This window comes from Cyprinodon variegatus, unplaced genomic scaffold (assembly GCF_000732505.1).
Source record: "Cyprinodon variegatus isolate N-32 unplaced genomic scaffold, C_variegatus-1.0 Scaffold1128, whole genome shotgun sequence".
Taxonomy (NCBI): domain Eukaryota; kingdom Metazoa; phylum Chordata; class Actinopteri; order Cyprinodontiformes; family Cyprinodontidae; genus Cyprinodon; species Cyprinodon variegatus.
In genome coordinates this window covers 66,123-79,779 of record NW_015151581.1, presented here as the reverse complement: position 1 = coordinate 79,779, position 13,657 = coordinate 66,123, and the positions used below count along the sequence as shown (strand labels likewise).

The 13,657-nt window shown below is 37.5% G+C and overlaps 1 protein-coding gene across 1 annotated transcript in view; it reads left to right on the top strand.

Annotated features, from left to right (window-relative positions):
* Window positions 1–13,448, top strand: part of LOC107101654 (Fanconi anemia group A protein-like) — a 26,480-nt gene extending 13,032 nt beyond the window's left edge. The window contains exons 10-29 of the mRNA XM_015400647.1: window positions 1,070–1,182; window positions 1,356–1,432; window positions 2,538–2,676; window positions 2,909–3,042; window positions 5,674–5,784; window positions 6,445–6,540; window positions 6,665–6,724; window positions 6,849–6,931; window positions 7,831–7,891; window positions 7,960–8,009; window positions 8,158–8,228; window positions 8,329–8,427; window positions 8,507–8,640; window positions 8,725–8,795; window positions 9,246–9,345; window positions 9,633–9,820; window positions 11,845–11,944; window positions 12,069–12,263; window positions 12,600–12,710; window positions 13,395–13,448. Coding sequence (XP_015256133.1) covers window positions 1,070–1,182; window positions 1,356–1,432; window positions 2,538–2,676; window positions 2,909–3,042; window positions 5,674–5,784; window positions 6,445–6,540; window positions 6,665–6,724; window positions 6,849–6,931; window positions 7,831–7,891; window positions 7,960–8,009; window positions 8,158–8,228; window positions 8,329–8,427; window positions 8,507–8,640; window positions 8,725–8,795; window positions 9,246–9,345; window positions 9,633–9,820; window positions 11,845–11,944; window positions 12,069–12,263; window positions 12,600–12,710; window positions 13,395–13,448 — 2,047 coding nt within the window. The remainder of the gene's footprint in view (window positions 1–1,069; window positions 1,183–1,355; window positions 1,433–2,537; window positions 2,677–2,908; window positions 3,043–5,673; window positions 5,785–6,444; window positions 6,541–6,664; window positions 6,725–6,848; window positions 6,932–7,830; window positions 7,892–7,959; window positions 8,010–8,157; window positions 8,229–8,328; window positions 8,428–8,506; window positions 8,641–8,724; window positions 8,796–9,245; window positions 9,346–9,632; window positions 9,821–11,844; window positions 11,945–12,068; window positions 12,264–12,599; window positions 12,711–13,394) is intronic.
* Window positions 13,449–13,657: the final 209 nt, after the last annotated feature.

The window sequence follows — 13,657 nt, the reverse complement described above, 5'->3', positions numbered from 1 at the left end:
TGTGTATATAAAAATATATATGGGATTAAATGTGTTGATGACGGTTGGGAGGAGATCATGAATCAGCTCTCAGTTGCTTCTCATCAGTGGTGTTGGAGTAGCTGAGGTCAGTCAGAAGTCAAAGTAGACTATTCTGTGTTAAGAGAACATCATGATCTACAGTGAGGGTACAGATCAGATGGAGGAGAGCTTTAGGCAGAAGACAAAGAAAGGTTAGAAGGTAAACAGAGGATGTGATTGGACAGCAAACCTACAAGCAGTTTTGAAGGTTAAAGATAATATCCAAGGTTATTATCTTTAAATAAAACAAATGTAGTAACAAAAACTAGAATTGAAAACATTTTAGTTAACTCAAATAGAATAAAAACTAGCCCTTGTAAAAACAAAGAAAAACTAACTGAAACTGCTATAATAATTTCTTTGTCTTTATTATAATTAGTGTTGCACCGATGCCATTTTTTTGGCTCCGATACCGATACCTGGCTGTGCAGTATCGGCCGATACCGATACCATGTGTTTGAAATTGGTGTGTGTGTTTTTATATATGAAGAACTGCATACTACTTGGATGTAAAATAATTGCCATCATGGCTTTGTCAAGCTGCTGCCTATCTTTGTGAAGCAGACTAATACAAAGTGAATCCAGTAGAACTTTTTATTGCCTACCTGGAATCAGTGACAATAGTTGAATAAACTTTGGCTCCCAAAGTTGCATCGATGCTCTATTTGTTGGTACTCACCGATTCTGATACCACCATTTTAGTACAGTATCCGGGACCTGCCCGATACTGGTATTGGTATCGGTGCAACACTATTTAGAATGTATTAATATGAAATCTAGTTACTGGTTGCTGTAACTAAGCATTTTCAAAAGATAAAAACTAAACTAGCTAACAAACATTAAAAAGGAATTCAAAGTAAAATAGAATTTAAAATCAGAAAATCAAAAGCTAAATGGAAAAATAAACTAATGGAAATTTCAAATCAATTAACAGAGAGTCTTTAAATGTGAAACATTAGAGTGAAGAGTAGAAATTTGATTCCCTGCTCTCTCGGTTTGTTTGCTGCAGGATTCAGACATTTGACGCATCCCTTTGTGGAGCTTTTGTGTCACCAGAAGCCCTGCAGCGTTTCTTCACTCACTGCCTCACCCAGATTTTCACCTACAACCCTCGACTGACAGGTAAAAACACAAAGTTTCTAGTTTGATATTTTCACTCTTCCTGAAACTTGGCTGCAGCTTTTTTCTTTTATCTTAAAATCCACAAAAGATTTTGCCTTTCGAAACCATCATAGTATTAAATGACCGACATGCCTCCTAAGTTTTAGAAGCATAAACATTTTGTTTGTCCTCAGTATCTGATGCTGTAACCTTACAGAATGGATGGACTGTGGGAAAAACCAGCCCCAGCCTTACCTCGCTTTACTGCAAGGTAAATGATCTGAGTTCTCAATAAATTTGGTACCTCTGCCGTCTGGAAAACTCTTAAGAACACTGAAATAATTCCAATTTGAAGGTGGAAACCTCATTCTTTAGGGATACTTTTCTGCAGAGGAGGATGGATAGGGTCATGTTTCAGGTGATCTTGGCCAACGATCTCCTTCCCTCAGAAAGGGCAATGAAGAATGATAGAGACCCGAAGCACAGGTCAGGGCTACTAACTAGTTGTTCTGTAAGAAGCATTTGAAGGACCTGGCCAGTCTCCAGATCTGACCTCAATTGAGAAGTAATACTAATTGAACTTTATTGATCCCACATTGAAGAAATTTACCTCTGCATTTAACCATCCCCAAGGGGATGGTTAAATGCAGAGGTGGTTAAATGCTGCCATCGTGGGGCGTCTGCGGAGCATTCAGGAGTTAAGGGTCTTGCTCAGAGATCAAGTGGCAGTCTGTGGTAGTGGGTTTTGAACTCACAACCTCAGGATTCCAAGCTCTATGCCCTAACCACTAGGCCGCCACTTGCCCCTTTGGTGAGAGCTGGGCATCTGTGTTGCACAGCAGGCAGGCCCAAAGCCCGAAGGATCTGGAGAAGATCTGTATGGAAACGTCTGATGTCTGTAACTGCAAAGAAAGGTTTATGGACCAAATATTAAGTTTCGATTTTCTTCAAAATCATCAACAATTTTTCTTCTGCATTTCTATTTTAGACTCTGAAAGTTAAAGAGAAGCTATGATAAAAATGACTTCCTCATTACACATTAAGAAGGAAAACCTGCCAAATGGGCCTTGTACCAAATACTATTACCTCCACTTGATGTAGAAGCAATACACCGTACTGACATGTTCATATAATACATCATATCTGCAATACATTTATTTGAGGAATGTTTTCAGATGACCTTTCTGCAGCTCTTTATCCCCCCGTTCATGTAAATATTGAAGTTCCTAATCTTTCTTAAAATATCAAATGAATATTCTTTATATGTTTAAATAGTTGGACCTACTGGGACTCCTTCATAGGGATTTTTTTCTTTGCTCTTCATGAGGAAGCAGAAGGTGTCACCGTATGAAGCTTTGTTCTCATGTCTTTCACAGCTGGCTGCCATCTTTAGCGTCGAGCAGCTGCTGCAACACCTGCAGCAGGTCCTGGAAACCCACGAGGTCAACTGGAAACATGTCCTGTGCTTTGTCTCCTCCCTGCTGGTTTATCATCAGTCAGCTCAGCCCCTCAAAGGTAAACACAGGAGAACATGACTGAATTCAAGCTACTGTGGTAAAATTGTAGAGAAACAATATCTACATTATGAATATATAGCTGAAAATCACTTATTACTCATTATAAATGGACAATGTTTGCAGGGAACTCCAGTTTTTTAGTTATATATATATATATATATATATAATGTTATCCCAGCATTCACAGATGTTTGACTTTCTAAAGTGTCCACTGCGTGTCTCTTTGCCAGAGTTGTTGTCCCGACTGCTGCAGTCTGCGTTCGAAGGCTATGACCTGGAGAAAATGATCACAGCCTTCTTGTTGGCTCGACAGGGAGCTCTGGAGGGCGCCGGCATCTTTCTGTCTTACAGCGACTGGTTCAAGGTTTCAGCTCAACTCCTCAGCTTCCTTTGCGTTTTTAGATGTACTGTACATTCATACAGCTCTCATCACATTCATCCCTTTCTAGATGCAGGAGTCCATCCACAGGGTTACATCCACGTTATGCATCTAATTTAATTTGCTTTAATGTCATTCATAAGAGAGCTGCAACATGGACACAATTCCTGACTTTCTTAAAGTACATTTTTAATCGTAGAGCTTCATCTCAGCATTTAAAGGGAAAAAGAGTTGAAAATAAGAACCGCCTAAAATAATCAACTTGTTTTTATTTTAATTTTTTCTTCTTTTTTTCATTAAATGGGTTAAATGCAGAGGAAACATTTAATTGGAAGGCGCAATGAACAGAGATCGCTACTATTCCAGGAGGAACAATAGAAGTAGTTCTTTTTTTTTCTCAAAACTCAGGGTAAACGTAGGTGAACTGAAAAAACTACAGCTGGAACTGTAGATCAGGAGGCAGCAGATGGTTTACCAGTGCAGAAATGTGTGGGTAGGTTATGGTGACCAGGTTACCAGTAGCTATGGTAACATGCAAAATATTCACCATCAGACTGAAATATGTTTGGATCCATTCTACAGTTAGAAATTCTAGGAACCACTAGTAAACCTGCAGATTGAGAGCGAAGTGCTCTGTTAGGGACATAAAGAACAATCAGATATCTGATATAAGATGGAGCTTGACCATTTAAGGCTTTATATGTGAGAAGGAGGTTTTTTAAATTCTATTCTGGATTTAACAGGAAGCCAATGAAGAGAACTTAATATAAGGGAAATATGATTCCTCTGTTTAATTTTCATCAGGAGGCTTTTAACTACAGTTTGTAGACTTCCTGATAGTAAAGAATTACAATAGTCAAGCCTTGAAGTAATAAATGCACGGACTAGCATCACCCCTGGACAGGATATTTCTAATTTTTGCAATATTCGGCAGATGAAAGAAATTTGTAGAAACCTCTTTGATATGGGATTTGATAACAGGTCCTGATAACACCTAGATTTTTTACTTTATTATCTGAGATCAATTTAAATCCATCCAAATGAGGTGACTGACTAATCAGCTTCTATTTTAAAGACAGTGGTCCAAAGACTATAACGTCTGTTTTGTCTGCATTCAGTCACAGAAACTTAAGAGTCATCCAGGTTTTTATATCTTCAAGACATGCCTGTAATTTATGTCATGGGTTAGTTTAATCTGGATTTATAGACAGATATAGCTGAGTGTCATCTGCATATTGTGTTAATTGCTTTCTAATAATTCTACCAATTGGGAGCATATATATAGTAAAGAAAATTGGTCCTAGCACTGATCCATGTGGTACTCCACAGATAACCCTGGAGCATGAAGAAGATTTATCATTAATGTGAAAAACTGAAATCTGTCAGATTAAGATGTCAACCAGCCTAATGCTGTTTCTTTAATTCCTACAAAATATTCAAGTCCTACTTAAAGAACATTATGATCAACTGTGTCAGATGCAGCACTGAGATAGAACAGGACAAGTACAGATACAAGTCCTTTATCTAAGGCCATGAGAATATCATTAGTGACTTTATCCAGAGCTGTTTCTGTGCTGTGATGAGTTAAAAAACCAAATTGTATATGTCTCTGTAACGGATATGTTAATCGCTCTTAAAATCGAGGTAAAAGTCAGAGGGAAGACAAATAATTTGGTTGGAATTTGGAACCCAAGGTAGCAGTCCGTGGGAGTGGGGTTTGAACTCAGAACCTCAGGATTCCAAGTGCAATGCCCTAACCACTAGGGCACCACTCCCCAAAGCAGGCGTCAGGACCGACACTGCCACCTCATTTCCACCAGCTGGGATACAAAACCATGCTTCCTGTTTGCAGGTTGGGTGACTTACCACTTGAGCTAGTCAGCCGCTAATGGTATCAATCTTATTTAAAAGAATCCCATCAAATCATTACTGCTTAGAGCAGGTGAGATAGACGGTTCAACAGATCTATGGCTCTGGGTGAGTTTTGCCACTGTATTAAAAGTAATTAAGATTATACCTAGTTTCCTCTATTAATGAAGAGAAATATGCTGCTCTTGCTATACGAAGGGTCATCCTGTTCAGCAGTAACTTGTTTTTTTACCAGACTAGATAGGATTCCTGTAGACATATAAGAATCGCCATTTTCTCTCCAGTTACCTAGCATTTTGTTTCAGAGCACACAGCTCTGCATTAAACCAGGGAGCCAGCTTTCTATTATTAGAGTTTATCTTTTTCGAAGAGGCTACATTGTCCAAGCAGAGAACGAGCAACCCCATCAACAAAATCACTGGTATGTGAAGGGAAATAAATTGGGAATGCTGCAGACAAACACAGAATCTCAGCTCTAGCTTAACTTCTATACGTACAATTCAGTGTTTGATTTTACTAGGTGTCATGAAACTTTAGTTTTTAAGATGCTCCACACACAAAACCAAAAAAGAAGATTGCATGTATAAGTTTCTTAAAACTCTAAAGCTGCACTGTATTAATTTCTCTTTATGCATTTTTCTTTTTTTATCAATTTAATTTTTTTTTAAGGTTTGGTAATTGTTTGGTGGGATGTGGATCTGATCATTTAAGGTTGATTAAGGATTTTTTTCTGCCTTTCTGCCTCAGATGTCCTTTTGCGGCTCTACTGGCTGCCATGCTAGCAGTAAGAAGTCTCTCGTGTTTCTGCTGAAGTTCCTCTCTGACCTGGTGCCCTTTGAGCCTCCACAGTATCTTAAGGTGAAATTAATTCCCTGAATGAATGGAGTCAAGTTCATTTGCTTTCAGAAACCTAAGATGTTTATTTGTTTTGAGGAGCAGGACAACCTAAAGACATACATTAGGTTTTTCAACATACATTAGGGGAATAAAACACACTGTCAACATTAGAGGGTGCATATTATTTGAACTAGATAGATTTTTCGATTTGGTAAAATTAAGTTCCTCCAATTCCTCCACATTTGCGATGTCATAATTATTTATATATGGCCACTTTGGCATCATTAAGTTAAAAGGGCCAGTTGACTTTGGCCAAAGTTTATTGTTTAACATTATTTAGTTATTGACAAATGTTCAAGAGCAAGACACGTTATATATTTGAAGTCCTATTCCCCTAAAAATAGTATCTGTAAATTGACCACAATTATTAGTTGTATAAAGCTGAAATGTTTTTCATCATTTAGAAAGACTCTCAAAGAATCTTATTTCCAGTCAGAGACTTTCTGATGGATGAAAAAAAGATTCAATTAAACCTACATTTTGAGAGGAGCTTCAACATTATTTTCTTAAATCATAAGGGAATAAACTAATCGAGCAAAAACTTTTAACTTCTTATTCAAAGTGCAATGAAGCTGTAACTTAATTTCTGACTTCTGAACCTGACTTAATTTCCTCCTAAAGGTTCATATCCTTCATCCTCCTTATGTTCCTGCTAAACACCGTGGCCTCCTCATGGAGTACATCACTCTGGCAAAGACCAGGCTTGCTGACCTCAAGGTAAAACACATCTGTGGTCATTCTATCTTCTTTCATTTTAGGTTTTTCTTTATTTAGATGGAGTTTAACACCTGAATAGATGGATGTCTGTCTTTAATGGTGCTGAGTCTGTTTGTTCATGCAGGAGCCGGTGGAGGACATGGGTTTGTATGAAGATGTTTCTTCTGGAGGTGCATCAGTGCAGGTAACAGCGACCCCCAGTGGTCAGACTTAGTTTTGATGTTGTGTTTTTTTTATATATATATATATATATATATATATATAAGTGTTGATTACCAGCTTTATAATCTGTGTTTCTGCTGCCTCAGTGCCAGGCTGCACAGGATGTGGAAAAAGCAGTGTCTTTGTTTGAAAGCACAGGCAGGATCTCTGCTACCGTCATGGAGGCCAGGTGAATCCTCACATCACAATGACACAAAGATGGAAGAAATTCAGGGATGCAAGTGCTGAATGATATTTGAAAGGATAAAGCAATAATGGAAATAAAATAATGGACATCACAAGAGGTCAAAGAGCAGCTAGAGCTACACTAAATGCAAGTCTATCTCAACAATAATACTGGCTCAACGCTAATAATGTTCGATTCAATTTAGCAAATTTATATTGTTCCACTTTATGTGAAAGACTGGTAAATAGAAGGCAGTATTGCACTTTATAAGTTATAGTTTGTTTAAACAGTCAGGTTCTTTTTAAAAACTCATATCTGCTTAGATAAAGTAGGGAGAAGGGAAGAATCAAGAACAGATCTGAAAATAAGTTTAACATTTAAAATTGAATAAGTGTCTTTGCCCTTAATTTGATCTGCCAATGAAATGTGTATTTTTGCCCCTATAAGATGGATATGCACTTGAAATAAGATGATGGTTTGTTTTTATGATTATTTCAGATGTAATCATCTTATCCCATTGGAAAATTGTCTTGCTGAGCTGTTCAAATCGAGGGAAAATTGACTTACTTATAGCTCAGTTTCTGCATTGATAAATAAGTGGTATAGGTGTGAAAATGTACTACTAAAATAATCCCACTTATATTCAGAGGATTGCAATGTCTTTACTCAGGTTTTTTTTATTTTTTATTATTACATCTCCTGTTATGTCTATGTTTGTTACATACAACTTGGATATTGTGTGTCAACATTTGACCATGGTGTCGTCAGACCATCCCTGCGACAAAGTTAATCCTGACTGAACGCAACACCAAATCAGTTCAGAGCATCATAAAGGCCAAATGACGCGTATATAATAACAAATATTCAAAATGAATGAACAAACTTCCTCTTTCTCCTTACAGTATTTTCCGGAGGCCATACTTTTTAACCCGATTCCTTCCTGCTTTGCTCAAGCCAAGAGTGGTGAGTATTTTCCACATAGTCCGCATTTCCTGCGTGAAACACTTAAAGTTATATTTACTTTATTTCAGCTCCCACTAAAACCTGATGCGCAGATGAATTTCATTGAAGCTCTGAAAAAGTAAGTTTTTAATCATGCTGTGTTTTAAGTTTGGTTTTTTTATGCATTTTAAAATATATTTTTTTTGAATACTTTGTGTTTTTCCTGATGAATCCCTTTATATTTTCTGTGGATTCTGTCTATTGTTTCATTTGTTTGTTGTATTCAGAGCAGATAAGATCCCAGCTGCCCAGTATTCATCGTATGTGGAGTCCTGTCAAAAACAAAGGCAGCAAAACAGTAGGCATTTTCTAATGAACCCTCTGAATCACAGGTGATGCATTCGTCTACAGTTTAAATTCAGGTGTTTATGATGTTTGTTTGTTTGTTTGTTTTTCAGAGACTGCTGCACATTCGGACACTAAAGAAGATCCATTTGACATCCTGAAAGTTCAGCTGAGGGACTTCACAGAGCTGGTTGTTGGAGGAAACAATGGAGGTATGTAGTCCCACTCAAACAATTCTGTCAACAATAATCAGTAGGTAATCAGTAATCAGTGCTGGTTGTTTATTCTCAGAGATGTCAGCTCAGCTGTCCAGGATCTCCCACACTTTAAGCGTCATCTTTCCTGGTTCCCCTGATGAGCTCATGAGGCAAACAGTTGTCACGCTGAATACAGACTGCACCCAGTTGCCTGAGCTTCATGTAAAAGTAGGCTTTGATTGAAAAACAAAGAACTGGTTAAGTTGTGTTTTAAAGTTGTGATCACAGAGATTTCTTGGTTTTTATCATCAGGTTGTTAATTTAATCCTGCGAACTTTCTGCCAAAGCCTGTTGAACGCTTCTCGAGGAAATCCTCCTAATAAGTAAGTGGGTTTCTTTACTTTAACAGACTCCCTCTAAATTCAACTGTTCAGAAATATTTGGCTGTTTTTTGGTTTTAAGAAAGGGATCAATCTTTTTTTCATCTCACAGTAAATACAGTAATTTAATCTATTTTGAAGATTATAAAATGAACCTTTTTAATTGCACATTTTTTCTAAATACTTTTTATGACTCAGAAACGGTTTTACATTTTCCTAATGTAGAAATGGTTGTATTATTTAAAACATTTTCTTTTCGTCATGATTAAAAACTGATGAAATAATTAGATTGAATTTTTAAAGTAAAGAAAAAAAGAGCTAGAAAAAGAAATAGTTTCTTCCTTTATGAATTTGGTGTTGAAACTCACCAATATAATCAATTAATTATCTTAAATAGTTTTTTTAAACCAATTTAATGCTAATTGATTTGGACATATTTGTTTACATTTTCAGACAGTGTTCGTGGGGCTGCAGGTTTGTCAGCTTGCTGCTTGACAACAGACACCTTCTCTCCAGCGTAGCACACAGACTCTGGGACCTGTTTCACAATCAGGTACATAAATCAACATTTAAACTTCACTGTGCTATCTGCTCCTTCTCTGATAACATATCAACATTATATAAAGCAGGAAATTTTTAATTTAATTATCTGTATTTATATTTGACCAATTCACTACACATTTAGTCTCAAGGCAGTTTAAAAAAAGGCATCTTCTGTCAAGTCTGATTCAGTTATTTACACTCTAATTGGAAAGTTAATCAAAGACAGCCAGGTTCAGTTTATTCTTCTGTTTCCAAGGAAGTTCAGCTGATTCTATTTATTACTTCTTCTACCTAAAGGGAGCTTCATTGAGTGCTTTACACATTCTTGGCCTGGCAGCCTTCATGGTCCACATTCAGGCCTCCATGGCAGAAGGTCCTCTGGTTCAGCTGGTGCCACACAGGCAACATCAGCCAGTACCTTTGGCTGATGCTCTCAGCTCAGCAGTTCTTTGCAACACACACATCAACATGCTCTTCTCTGTCAGGTAAGGTCATTCAGTTCAGTTCATCAATTAATGCTGATTCACAGCAGCAGATGTATCAAGGGGTTTTACCAAAAGGTTCTGTTGAAGCCAATCAGGTAGATTGTGTTTATAGAGGCAGTGATTTGCAAAGTGATATAAATAAACAAATTATAAGCAGCTGCCTGTGGAGATAATTTCACCTGTTTCAAATGTATTGGTAAACATTTTAGTTTGAATTATAATATAAATTATTCTAAAGAAGTGAATAAGTCAGGCATCATCCTGTGTCAGCAGGTCAGTGAGATCTCTGAACAGACAGATCTCTCTCCTCATTCTTCCATTGGAGATGTTCTCCTGCAGAGCTATGGCTGCTTCCACATACTCCTTTAAGCTTGGTTTATGCTTCCTGCTTCCACAAGTTCTGCGTGGTGAAGTTGCAAAGGTTTGCAAATGTAAATATCTAGAGCCATCCCTTGATTTAACCAATAAATATTAATATCAACATTTTTTGGGGAAAAACTCCAGGAAAGAAATTGCTGTGGCTCTTCAATGGCATGGGCGTCTTTTCTCTGTGGAAACTGAGCCACCCGTCACAGTGTCTGCAGCATTTATATTGTGTGCGGCTTTTCCCCTGTCCCAACTGACTCTGGGGGGCAGGGCATGTTCAGCAGAAACAGCAAGCTGACACCTCCACACAACACGAGGAAGTAGAAAACACAGCCGTTTACAAATTTATCAAGCCTCTTCATGTCGTTCGAGAGCCACAGCAGTTTCTTTTTCACAATGTGTTGATAGTGATTTTATTTATAGACTTAAATCACAGGATGTCTGTAGATGTTTACATTTGTGAACCCTTGCCAGCAGGAGCTGCTGCTTGCTCTCCATGTTTTTCACATGGATCCATCCTCGTAGTTACAAATTTTCCTAGGTGCTTTGTGCGGAAATCCTGTCCTCATGGAGTCCGCCCGGAGGGGCGTGGGCGCGTCAAGCATGAACAAAGCTTTATGAGCCCTTCACACAGCTAATTATGGACACCTGTGATAATCTACGGCTTTTCAACATTATTAATAATTAAATCTGACTTGTCTAGAATTAATCTGCTCATCCAACACCCTTTGTTTTTTTAGTTTAAAATTAAGGTGTTTCTGAGAATATATTCATGCTTCTTGGTGCAAAGACTGCAAAGTTTATTTATGTGACTAAAACAAAAGAATGTTTACAATTTACATTTCAATAAGCTGTCAGTCTGCAGTAATCACAGACTGATAGAGCTTTGTCTCACCGTTTTCAGTGGTGATAAAAGTACACACAATTGTTACTTAAGTAGAAGTATAGATACTTAAAAACACTCTGGTAAAAGTTGAAGTATCAACTTGACCTCTTTACTCAAATAAAAGTGAAAAAGTATGTGCTCCAAAAACTACTTAAAGTATAAAAGTATAAAGTAACCTTTAAAAAAAACTACCAGATGCCACTATGTGAATTGAAAGCTCAATTTTTCGACCATTTCAAAAAGTCCTTTGAGATAGGACCAAGGATGAGGGAGGTCTGGTTGGTCTCCATCTCCCGATACGCTCTTGCTGTGTCCGAACTTTTAGACATTTCAACATCTTTTTCTGCATCCAACATTGTAGCATGGCATAGACAATTCACGTTTACAGTTTGAAGAACACCTGCTTGCTTCTGATGATTTCCTTTAGCTAATCAATGAGTGTTTGCGTTATGTGACTCATCCAATTACACTAGTTTTCACTAGATGTGCATGGATCCAATGATCTGCATTGGATGGAGCACATGACATGAAATGAATATTTATAAACATTAAACCGTAGCCAAGAATAATGAGTAACGTTTGTTTTAAAAATATAAGGAAATAGAAAGTACAGATACTTGTTTGAAAATGTAATAAGTAGAAGTCAGAGGTAGGAAGGAAAATAAGTAATGGAGTAAAGTATAGATACCTAAAAAGTTTACCTCAGTACAGTAATTAAGTATTTGTACTTTGTTACTTGACACCTCTGCTGTTCTTCTCTGGTTTTTACCAGGCTCGGTGTGGCTGCTGTGTGCTATGGACTCTGCAGAGGAGACTCACCATCTCCACAGCAGCAGCAGCAGGAGTATATCCCAAGCAGCCTTTATAAAAAGGTACAATTTCTGTTGCTTCTGTCACTGTCAGCCTGAAAAAATTCAGAGCTATTATTGTGGTTTTTTTTGCACATCTATGAAAATTAAATTGCTATGTTTTTCTTTTTTTGTTGTCTTTGTCCAGCTGTTGTATCTCATTCCAAGGTTGTTCCCTGAGGCCAGAAGAAGCTCTGGATCTGTTTGCCCTGATGAACAGCAGGATGGTTCAGACCCCCTGTGGAGCAGCATCACACATGACCTAAGTAACTGGAAGAAGACTGTCCTGAATCTCTGGAAGCATGCTGCCTTCCAGCAGCTGGAGCAGATGCCACAGTTTAGGGTGAGATCGAATCTCTCGTTCAGTGTTGCTGAATTATTGGTTTGTGCGAAGCTCAGAACTGAAGCTGCACCTCTTCTTGTTGTATTTATGGATTTCAACATTTACGGAAATTTTTCAAGTAGCAAATCTAAACTTCAGTTTTCAGAGTAAGAATTATTCTGATTTACATGCATTGAAAAGTTTTGCTCACCATTTAAGAAAGTTAAGCATGACACTTTGGCTTGAGATATTGAAGAGTTTCTTTTCTGCAATAAACTTTGGCCATTAAAAATAATTTTTTAACTGATTAGTTTTCATGACTGACTCCAATACTAATGAACCTTTGTTTTTGTCCAGTTATGTTTTTCAGAGTGGCTGAATTATGAGCTTAGAGTCCAAAGACATGAAGACATCTTGTCAGACTCTCAGCGGTATGACGAGGAACTCACTGATGCTTCTAAAGAAACAGCTGAAATACATCAAGATTTAATTTGACAATATATATAAACAATACTTTCAAAATTTTTCATTCTCCAAACATTTTGGTACAAACTTTTGACAGAAATTCGTATTTATGAATGGATATTTTTACATGTCAATTGGGAGCATGTATAATATAGAGTATGCTTTTAGTCTGAATAATCAGATGACATTCCTAGGAACTTTAATGACCATTCAAGTAGGGCTGGGTGATATGACCTCAAACTAATATCACTATAAATTGGTCAGTTTTACCTCGATAATGAGGTAAAACTGACAGGTATTTCCTATCAGAAATAAAGGCATTTGCAAATGCAACTGATACATTTAGAAATTATTTATTGAATAAATCACATTACGTGTTGCTTACGCATTACATATCAAAGTCAAATTTTTGTGCTAAGGTAATGTAGCATTTTGCACATCTTTGAAATCAATAGCATGGGTGTGCTGTAGGTGGTTGAGGATGGATCTTTATTTTGGATAATCCACAAAGTTTTCAGACAATCTTTGCATTTTGTGTTCTTTTCTCAATATCTATGGCATAATTTTGCTGCCACCGACCCGAGCGTGCAGTGAGAAGAATGTGCATCATTTAAACTCTCACACCCTAACTCAAAACCAGTCAACTGCACACTCTACTCTGACAATGGTCTCTCGAATTCTTCTCAGCGCGCGCAGCCTCATTTCTGCTCTCACTCGGCGCCACGGGATCGACTGATGTAATTTTGTTTACAGCTGTGTTAGATGCTTCTTCATTCTTTCTGACTGGATGGGTGGAGTCACATGATTACACACCTGCTGCAGCGTCTTAAAGGGGAAGGAAATACCTGACACCAGCTTACACAGGCAAAACAGCAGAAGTTTCTTTATTTAACTGACATGGGAAAATTTTCGCCAGTTATCGTAGTGAATGACTGTATCGGTAAAAATCC